General features: G+C 40.4%; 1 protein-coding gene across 1 annotated transcript in view; it reads left to right on the plus strand.

Annotated features, from left to right (window-relative positions):
* The first annotated feature begins 784 nt into the window (after positions 1–784).
* Positions 785–11073, plus strand: part of Reps1 (RALBP1 associated Eps domain containing 1) — a 51668-nt gene continuing 41379 nt past the window's right edge. Inside the window, exons 1-3 of the mRNA XM_055602032.1 lie at positions 785–827; positions 2440–2542; positions 6406–6515. Coding sequence (XP_055458007.1) covers positions 785–827; positions 2440–2542; positions 6406–6515 — 256 coding nt within the window. The remainder of the gene's footprint in view (positions 828–2439; positions 2543–6405; positions 6516–11073) is intronic.

Consider the following 11073-nt stretch of genomic DNA (forward strand, 5'->3'; position numbering starts at 1 on the left):
GATGAAGGGAGTTGGAGAAAGGCAGCTAACAGGGAGGTCAGCTATTTTCTGAACCCAGGCAGATTTGAAACTAACTTGGTTAGTTTGGTTTAGCTCCTCACTGCAAATGGAAACTGCATTCTCTCTTCTCCCCAAAGGAGAGGCATGCCTTTTTCTCTTGGATTTTTGGACAGTTTAGATCACTAAAGTTTATGGAAGGGGTGTACCTTGGTAACCAGATAGAGAGTCAGGTATAGTGTAAATGATGTAGGAAGACAAATTATCTTACCAGAAACGCTGGCCCCTCCCATTAAGAGTGATACCTCATTTTCCTCTAAGTAAATCTGGGCTGGTCTTCATGATTCACCTAATTGATGGAATGTGACAAGATGATGTTATAGTCTACTTAGATCTTTTAGAAACTTGTCCTTCAGAAAACTTCCTCTTAAAACCTTACCAACCGTGCTATAAGAATCCCAAGACAGGTATGAGGCATTCCAGATGAGCTCCTGGATCACAGCCAATATTAGCCACTGACACTCACATGAGCAAGCCATCCTGAGTGCTCACCCATACGAGCCTGGGGATGACTGTACAAATGAAACATAGCAAAAGATAACTGCTAAGACAAGCTCTTCTGAAACCTCTGACCCAAAGAATCATGATTTATCCTCTGGAGCTGGGAGGTAATTTGTTATACAGCAATAGCTAACCAGAATCCCCACTTCCATGACATTCTTAACTGCAAGAAATCACCTTCCTAAATTCCTACACTAGCCAATAGAAGTAACAGTGGACAGTAACAATGGTGGATCAAAAAGGCTTCCAAGTAGAGACTTCATTTGAAGGTCAGCCTGCTAGTCCTTTAGTAATATTAGCAAGATGTTCCCAAAAGCGAGACTGGACCAGCCAACTCTGGGCCACCTCAACATAAGCTTGGGAATCAGGTTACACCAGCTACTATTCCCTGGAGCCAGAGGCAGCACAAGGACTCTTGCCTGTAGGTTTCAGGTCCCTCTCTTTCACAACTTGCAAATCATGTAAACTGATCTCTGCCTTGCTATTTCCACCTGTTCCCAAGAAGAGCATGAAAGAGGAATAAATATGAAAGGCTGAGTTATAGTGCAAAAACTCAAATACTTTAATAATTATACTTTAACAGAAAGCTCCTAAGATATGGCTAACAAAAAGGTCAGTTCCTATGCTGTAACTGAGAAAATAATATCCATCAAAGAAAAAAACTTAAAGATAGTTGTGGTATTAAAATATTTGATTCTGGGCTGGCAAGATGGCTCAGTGGGTGAAAGTTCTTGCATCCAAGCCTGATGGCTTGAGTTCAATCACCTGAACCCAATAGTAGAAGGAGAGAACCAACTCCAATTCCACATACATGCTGCGACTGCATCTACCTACACACCTCTCTCTGCTCCCCTCCAACACACAGTATCAGAGAGAAAACTTTAAAACATAGATGACATAAAACATCTGATTCCCTATATTATGCAAATATACCCAAACAACAACAATAATAATAATGTTTAAATAATGGATGATTTTAGTCACTAAATGCTTCCTTGGCTAGAATGAGAGTTGATAGTTCTCAATTGATAGTTTCCTAGAGATGGTCCAGTTTTATTTACCCAGTGTGTTTAGAGAATAGCCATAACTTAGTGACATGGAAGAAACAGATATTATAGGTGATAATGACATAAACATTTATGTTTTAATAATAGATCTCCTCCCTCGTTGATTGAATTATTTGAACAAAAACATATATAAAGAATTCTGATCACAACTTATTATGTTTGTCTTTGATAGAGCTGCCAATAGTTAAACACTATTTATATATAACCTGTGACATATATCAGCTCTTTTTTTCCTTTTTAAAGATTTATTTATTTTATTATATATACAATGTTCTGCCTGCATGTACACCTGAACGCCAGAAGAGGACACCAGATCTCAATATAGCGGTTGTGAACCACCATGTGGTTGGCAGGAATTGAACTCAGGACCTCTGGAAGAGCAAGCAGCGCTCTTAAACTCTAAGCTCTCTCTCCAGCCCCATATATCAGCTCTTACCCTTAGACTAAATGTGGCATCCCATTTTATGATTGGAGCTAGTGAGGCTGAGAGAGGTAAAGATTTGACTAGGCTACTTGGTAAATAACTTCCAAAATTGAGCTTCAAATCCAGATGGTATGACTTCACAGTAGGACTGCTGTGTTTTCGTTTCAACTCATTGCCTTCTTATTGTTGTAGCCACCACGATGTATATTCATTTTTATTTCCGTATATTTAGTCTTTAAACTTGCACAGAAACAAACTCTAAGCACCCAGAGCAGTGGCAGTACTGACAGGCACAAAGCCTGCCATAGGACTGAATGGAAAACAAGCTTCATGAAGCAGTCCTTAGGTACTGTGCAAAGCACAAAGTACAAAGGCACTTTTTTCCTACAGATTACCTTTCCTCCATGTCAGAGATTCCAACTCCCCCAAAAGCACAGGACACTGAGAGTGTTTACAAAAGAAACCGAGAGGAAAACCACCTGGCATGGAAAAGGTAGGCAATAGATGTGTGTCAGTTTGAGTTTGATTTGAAGAATTCAAAACTTTTTTTTTTTTTTGCTTAATTTCTTATAAGAATTCTGTATCTTCAGATTTGATTCATTTTGTTGTGCTAATAACTGTGTGAAGGTTTCTGTGCCTTTGTTTCTGATAAACCCAATATGAGATTCTAAATTTACCTGATAGTTTCAACCTCATTGTGGAAGCAAAGATTTACAGCTGCAATATCCAAAACATAATAATTTCATGATTATTTCTTAGTTAAGTAATAAACATAAATCCTATGGCAGTATAAGGCTGCCTCATATCTTCTGGTGTACACAGGTTTTTATTGTTATTCTAATTAAATAATTTATGTAGATAGCTTCAAAAGAAGGAAATGTAATTCACATTAAGTTTAGAAACAGACTTTACACTTGATTAAATAAGACACACTACAAGATATTAGAAAGAAATAAGCATATATCAAATAAATGGGTGCATTATATATTACATTCTGTTTCCTGTTACTATATCTAGTAATATTTAATGCATTTCTTTATTTGATCTGATTATATAACATATACTGATATGTACATGTTGTGTTGGTTTTTCCTACTTGGCCCCAAGCTCCTGGAATAATGACTCAGACTCAAAATATATTTACAAATACCTAGCTTAGCAAACAGCTAAGCTCAAACCCTGATTGGCTCGTAATTTAATAACTTATATTCTAATCAAAGTTCTGCCATGTGGCTGGTTACTTCTGCTCAGGTCTTCATGTCTTTCCAGGGGAATGTTCTGGCTCTATTCCAGAATCCTTTCTGCTTCTACATGTCCTACCTTCTAGTCAACCCTTTCCTATATGCTATAGATTTTTTTTATCAACAGGTGTTGCATCCGTTCAATACACAAGATATTCTCTCTACATGTGCATATATAAGTCACATAGATATAATGGATTTACTATTTGATATTATATATGTAATATATTTTGTGTACATCAAGCAAATTCTGCCAAGAATAGTCATTGCAATGTGAATAAAAGTGTCTATAGATTTCAGGATTCCAGCTAACTTGATTTCTTTTTCTTTATCCGTGTTTTAATTATCCTGAGTTTTCATAACTGTGTATATTTTTAAATATATTTTTTAAAATTGAAAGCCATGCATTAATATAGTAATCTGCCAACTATAGTCTTTTTCAAAAGCTATGCATTGAATGTACTCAGTGTACAAACTGGTACCATGTTGTTTTTCCAAACTCCTAGTTTCACTTCATAAATCCCACGACTACACTGACTTCAACTTGTTGAGATCAGGCTCTGTCATGCCCTAAGTTGCTCCATGTTATATGAAACAATAATTTTCAGACTGTGTCTTGCCTTAAAGACTGTTTTACAGGCAGCTTGTGACTCTACTTTGAGTGTGAAGGATGACACTGTACCTGGGTAGACATGTGATCACACCATCTGTCTGGCACCATTCCTGGAGCACAGCTTGATAAACGAGTATTCCCTATAAATTTATCTGGGAAAGTTGGGACTGTAGTAGCATATAAGCTTGTGTCAGGAAAAAACAGGCCTAAGAACTTATCAGATACAGTAGTCAGAGGAAAGGGTATGACTCCCTCACCTGAACCCTCTATAAAGGTTGGCACTGAATGTAATAGTTCTGGTTTGTGACTGCAACATCATGTCTTATGGGCCTGAGGACTCCAGAGATAGAGTGCTCAGCTAGGTTCCTTCCAAGCAGCAAAGACTGTATACTTTTAAATAATAACAGACCAGGAGTTAGCAAGATGGCTCAGCAAATAAAAGTGCTTGCCACCAAGCCTGATAACCTGAAACCCACATGGTAGAAAGAGAAGTGATTTTACACATTGCAATTTGACCTGCACATGCATGATCTAAGCCTTCCATCTTGGAAGGAAGCTCATTAGACACAGGATCGGGGGGGGGGGCTGTAAAACAGGATATTTTAAGACAGAATTTTAAAGGGATATTCTAAGGGGGAGCTCATTAATCCAAAGAATGTTTACAGGGAAACCTAATAAGCTCGTGGAGTAAAATCAATGGTTTTAGGAAGTTCCTGAAACTGATCAGATTCTGGAGGCCAGTGATTGTCAACCTTCCTAATGCTATGACCCTTTAATACAGTTCCTCATGTTGCGGTAATCCCCTCAATCATAAGATTATTTTAGTTGCTACTTCATAACTGTATTTTTGCTCCTGTTATGAATCATAGCATAAATGTTAGTATTTTCTGATGGTCTTAAATGATCCCTTCACCGCTCCAGGCCCTTCTCTCCCCAAGCATATATAAGCAGTACAGACTATTGAATGATACTCTCAGATAAGCTGAGCTGTCTAGAAGAAGCGGAAACTAACAAAGGTGCCTAAAAAACAGGCTCAGACCAATAGAGCTCTCCTAACAGGATACTCTCCAACCTATTGAGCTGTTCACAAGCAGTGTGGTATGTTCCAGATTTCCAACACTGAGTCATTGCTGTTCCTGGAAGGAACCCCAGTAAGACTCATTGGTTCACCTAGTTGGATTTGGGTAGTGTTATTACTTTGTTCCATCATTACTTCCCTACTTGGGGTGAGTAGATGTTTTTTCATGTCTTCCCAGGAATAGTGTCATACAACATGCACTGTGATATGACTCCCCCCAAATAAATATAATTTTAAAAATAATAAAACAAACGGCTACAGTACAACAAGAACAATAGTGTGAAAAAGGTAACTTCTTTCCCCCTGGTTCTCAAGATGACTGCTTTCTTCCCAGTGCATGATTCTCTCATAGAATCATGCAATTATCTAAAGGTCATCAAGCAGAAGACCTTTGATCTGTGGAGCATCAACTGACATCATGAATGTTGTCCAGACAGCTATTGGTCTTGCTGGGGCCTATCCCTAACTGCACCCCAGCACCATGAGTCTCCTCTCTCACCATCACAGTGATGGCTCCGCCCACCGGTGGTCTGAACCATGTGGTGTGTTTATGTGTCAAAGGACCAGGAAACTGACTGCCCTAGGGACTTGGCTCAGTGTCTGCTGTTAACACTGCCTACTTACTTGCTACCTGCCTGTCTTGTTTGCACTTCTGGACATTCCATCCATTCATCCACTCCCTGTCCTCACATATTTTGCCCTTTCACCTGAGCAGCTGGACTCGGCTCTGCTGTTTTGCTCTCAAAGCTGTGATCCAGCGTCAGTCTGACTCAGCACCAGCAGCTTCTCCAACAGAGCTAGAGTAATTAATTTGTTTATATAATATTCAGCCCTGCAATGCTGTAACAATGATTAAAGTAATAAGCTGAAGGGGGTGGTAGCAGGAACTCAACTAGTAAAAGCAGAAATGTGTCAGTAACTCAGGTCAGCTTCTCACAGGAAAAAAAAAAATCCTGAGACAGCAATCTTGGAAAAAGCAGGTTCCCCAATTGTCAGAAACAACAGCAAGGAAGCCAAGAAAGCACAGAACTGGACAGAGGAAAAGCTGAGACACAGAAGCTGCAGATGTCTCCATTGATCCTGAGATCTCCAGAGCTGAGATGGGATTTCAGAATTCCTAAACAAGATGGTCCTGGTGGCACACACCTTGAATCCCAGAATCTGGGAGGCAGAGCCAGGCAGAATTCTCTGAGTTTAAAGTCAGCTTGATCTACCCAGCAGTTCAACCAGGGCTACATAGAGATACCCTGTATTAATCAATCAATCAATCAATCAATCAATCAGTCAGTCAGTCAGTTAATCAATTAATCCCAATGTCCCAAAACTATTCAAGGAATATTAGGTCCCTAAACTCTCTGAGTAGGTATTGAAAGTCAGCTGTTCTTGGGCTTGTAACTTGAGTGAGGCAACTCCCTTCTCCCAAGGACAATTTCTGGAGAATTCCTGGACAATTCAACCCTGAACCTTGTCCTCCCAGAAGCTAAAGGCAAGGGCGTCTGCTGCGGCATCACTGCCAGGACTGAGAGTGATAGGAGTAACAGGTCTCAGGAGTCACAAAAGAGGATGCTTATGTTAATGAGATCCCCTTGTTTCATGTATTTATTTTATATGGGGACAACTCCTCAGGATCCATTAATCTTCCTTTTTTTTTTCGAGCTTGCTTTCAGTTCATCCCCATCTTCTTCATTCTCCTCCTTATACCCTTCTTCTTTTTTATCATAATGTCTCCCTAAACAATCCTAGGTTGCTCTTAAATAAGCCAATCCTTTTAGCTCACTTCCCAAATGCTAGAAATACTGTCATGTGCCACAACACCTGGCTAACAATGTCCACTCCAATCTCCTCTCTTACCTCCATCTAGTGCTGCGCATGAAACCTGGGGCTTCATGGATTCCAGGCCCATGCTCTACCACTGAGCTACACACAGTCTCCCATGATTCATTTCCTGGAAAACTTGACAAAAGGAAAAACAGTGGAATGAACTTTATCTGTCAATATCACAGCTTACCTCAAGGCCATTTCTGTTACTCACTGTCTCCTATCAGGTGCCTTGCATCTCACTTTAGATTGCTCGTGTCGTCAACCCACATTTGTTGCTGCAGGTTGCTATGTCTTAGGGAAGCCCAGAATCTTACCTACAAGTGATCTGGGTCCATTGTCACCCTGTCCTCTCAGATCATAGTAGTTACATTTGCTCATTTATCATTACACTTGGAACATGGACACGAACATGGATTGAGCTTGGTGGCTCACAACTTTAATTCTCACGCTAGGAAGAGGTAGGTAGGATGAGCATGGACTACATACCAGCAGGAATCTCTCAACAAGCAGACAAAGTAACTGATCAGGGGCATTGAAGGAAAGACTGCCCACTGTCTGAGGGTTTCTATTGCTTCAGTGAAACACCATGACCAAAAAGTTGTGAAGGAAGGGGTTTATTTGGCTTACACTTCTATATTGCTGTTCATCATAGAAGGAAGTAAGGACAGGAAGTCAAACAGGGAAGGAACTTGGAGGTAGGAGCTGATGCAGGGGCCATGGAGGGGTGCTGCTTACTGGCTCACTTCCCCTGTCTTGCTCAGCCTGCTTTCTTATAGAACTCAGGGATGGCACCACCTACTACGGGCTGGGCCCTCCCCCATTAGTCACTAACTGAGGAAATGCCTTACAGCTGGATGTCATGGAGGCATTTTCTCAATTGAGGTTCTTCCTTTCTGATTACTCTAGTTTGTGTCAAGTTCACATAAAGCCAGCCAATTCATCCACTGATACATGTTGAGGGGTAGTGAGGCAGACTTTATTCAGAACCATCATGATGGCCACAGGAGATCTATTCAAAGGGATTTTACAATGGAGAAGAGAGATTGCATCCAAATCACAACTATCTCATATGCAAATAAGAACTGATAGGAGGGGTAGGATTAGAAGATGGAAGAATTACTTAGAAGAAACATTAGGCTTAGTGGGGATCTTATGGCGAAACCACCTACCTGGATTTGTGCTGAAAACAGTTGGTAGAGATTAGACATCACCTGAACAATAGCAGAGGAAAAAGAACACATTAGGAATGCAAGGTTCACAGGTGTTGTAGGAAAGGGGGTTCTTACCAAATTGACTTAGCAGAGCTCTTGTGAAGACTGGATTTTATATGGGAATGCACAGATGGGACTAGGAGACATTTTTAGAAGATGGATTAAGTGTGGCTAGGCAAAAAGTCATTTATCAGGGGCCATTCACAAACACCCAAGTGGATCATCTGAGTGTGAAACCCATTGCTTCCTGCTCATCTGTGAAAAGTAAGTGCTATTTCCTCCTGATGAGTAAGTTCAATTCCTTTCCAGGATGTTGATTCTTTTGTTCTCTACTAATCTGTCAGCACAAGAAACCCTAAGTGACTGCACAGCATTTATAGCTGGAAATTCAATGGGGCTAATTATACACACCCCTCTCAAACCACAACCTCTCATTGCTGTAACTGGGGACAAGAAGTGGGATGCTGAGGCTAAAGTGAGGACCAATCTTCCATTCCTAGCTTCTTCTCATAGAGTAGATTTTACAGCTGTGTGTGTGTGTGTGTGTGTGTGTGTGTGTGTGAGAGAGAGAGAGAGAGAGAGAGAGAGAGATGAGGTCATGATAGCATATCTGATCATTAACTTAGAGTATATCCTGTATACTGCAGTATGGAAACCACTCTGCAAAATATCATGTGCAAGTCCATACATGTCTGTCTCTTCGAAGGCCCACCTGGTTACTCTCTCAAGTCAACAGCTTCCAGAGGTGTGGCTGTGAGGAGTCCAGCAGACAAGCTGGTTCTGAAGTGAGGTTATTCCAGGTACTAGCCCTCAGATATTGACACTGCTAGGGCTCTGTGGGCAAGAAGGCAAATGTCCACACTTAACAGGTTTGATTTTAGTAAAATAAATCCCTTTCTTCACCCCAGTGTCTGATTGATGCTCTATCAGCAGGAACTCACCCCAAGACTCTGCAGATGTCAGGTTAGGGATCTGGCCTTGTTAAATGGAAATACCTGGTGTAGGGTTTATTACAGCCACATGGTCATGTGGTTTCTTAAGACAATATGCCATACCCTGGTTGCTTCTTTAAAGGCTGTCTCGAATCAACGGACCAGATCACTTTGTCTAGTTAGTTATGTTGTGACTAATTCACAGTGGGTATTTTTCTGGTAAATATTCACACATAACAATCCTTCCCATGAGCTTCATCATGTGCTTTTCACAGCACTCCTCTTGCCCAATATTTTAAATTGTCTCCTTCCAAGTTCTCAGCCTTTCCACCAAAGAGCTGTCATTGTTCATGGTTTTAGTATTTATTATCACCTTGAACCCACTTCTCTCACACAAAGCAAAAGACCAGGTACATGTACCAAAACTTTCACCAGTAGACTTCCAGTCATCAAATGTCCTTATGGCTGCCCTTAATTTGGGCTTAGCTAAAAATTTATTCTTGTTTCAATTAGAATGTAATATGTTTCCCCCAGAGGGGATTGTCTGGGGAAGAAGTAAGTCACTGAAAGGCAGGCCTTGAGGGTGATAGCTAGCCTCATTATAGCTAGAATTATCTCTTTAAGGTCAGCTGCTGAGATATAAGTAAGCTACATTGCAAGTTTCCCACTGCCATCAGTGGAGTGACCTCCACGCACATTCCTTCCCTACCACGATGGACTACATCGCCTGAATGAATAACTCATTCTTCCTTAAGATGTTCCTGTCAAGGTTTTTATCTCAGGACTTCGAAAGTAATTAATACAACTCTCTCTGCAAAGGACATTCCTAAACGAGTAAAAAGACAAGCCATGAGATGTCAGGCCTGGCATCCTGCATCTGGAATCCTAGCACTTGGAGGCAGAGGCAGGAAGGTCATCTTTAACTACAGGAGACCCTGTTTCAACATATACACCACACACTCGGGGGTTGGAGAAACAGTTCATGGACTGTAACTTGTGAATTACATGCTTGACAATGAACTTACACCAAGAATGAAGAATTCTCAAAAACCAACAGTAAGAAAATAGTTCAAGGGGCTGGAGAAATGGCTCAGCAGATTAGAATGTGTTACTACTCTTGCCAGGCCTTTAATACACTCAGGAGGCAGAGACTGACAGATCTTTGAGTTCAAGGTCAGACTGGTCTACAGAGTGAGTTCTAGGACAGCCAGGCCTACACAGAGAGACCTGTCTCAAAATCCCAAAATAAACAACAACTAAAGAGTGTATACTACTTTTGCAGAGGACGAGAGTTCAGTTGCCAACACCCATATCTTGCAGCTTGTAACTGGCTGTAACTACAATTCAGGAGATCTGATTCCCTCGTCTGGCCTCCAAAGAGACAACTGCACTCAGGTGCACACATGTATACACACACACAAACAAACACACACATGCATGCACGCACACACATAAACAAACAAAACAGTTCCACATAAAAAATGGAAACTTTTTTTGTTTAAACACTGGCTTTTACCAAAGCCAAAACAGATACTGCATGGGCAAGCAAACACATGGAAATTTGCCTGGCATCATGAGGAACATGCTGGTTTGAGTCACAGTGAGACACCACTACTCACCTATTAGATTGGCTTTAGAATTGTTCATGAGGATCTAAGAAAAATACTGTAATTTCATATACATTTATAGTGAGAATGCAAAATAATATCGGTATATCCGAAAACTGTTGGACATTTCTTTGTAAACCTATACGACCCCACTCAGACGTTTCATTGAAAAGGAATACCAGAAGAAAACAGAGATTTCCAGTTAAAAGAGTCTAAACATTTTCTAGCAGTAACCAGCTGTTTGATCTTAATCCAAAACCAGCATTTTAAAATCTGTTTTGACATAATATAGACCATCTGTTTAAAATAACTTTCTGATGATGTCACTTAAAATTGATATGCCTAAAAATGCACAGGAAAGAAATTAGACTGGTCTTCAAAGGGCTCAACATAAATTGTATATGTTGTATTTTGTATTTATTTCCCTTCATACCTTGAAATATCCATTAAGTGAAAGATACAGAGAAAAGTCTCAGTTGTGAAACTCTTAAGCCTTCCATCACTCAGCCCACTGGGGATTC

This window comes from Psammomys obesus, unplaced genomic scaffold (genome assembly GCF_907164565.1).
Source record: "Psammomys obesus unplaced genomic scaffold, mPsaObe1.curated_primary_1811, whole genome shotgun sequence".
Classification (NCBI taxonomy): domain Eukaryota; kingdom Metazoa; phylum Chordata; class Mammalia; order Rodentia; family Muridae; genus Psammomys; species Psammomys obesus.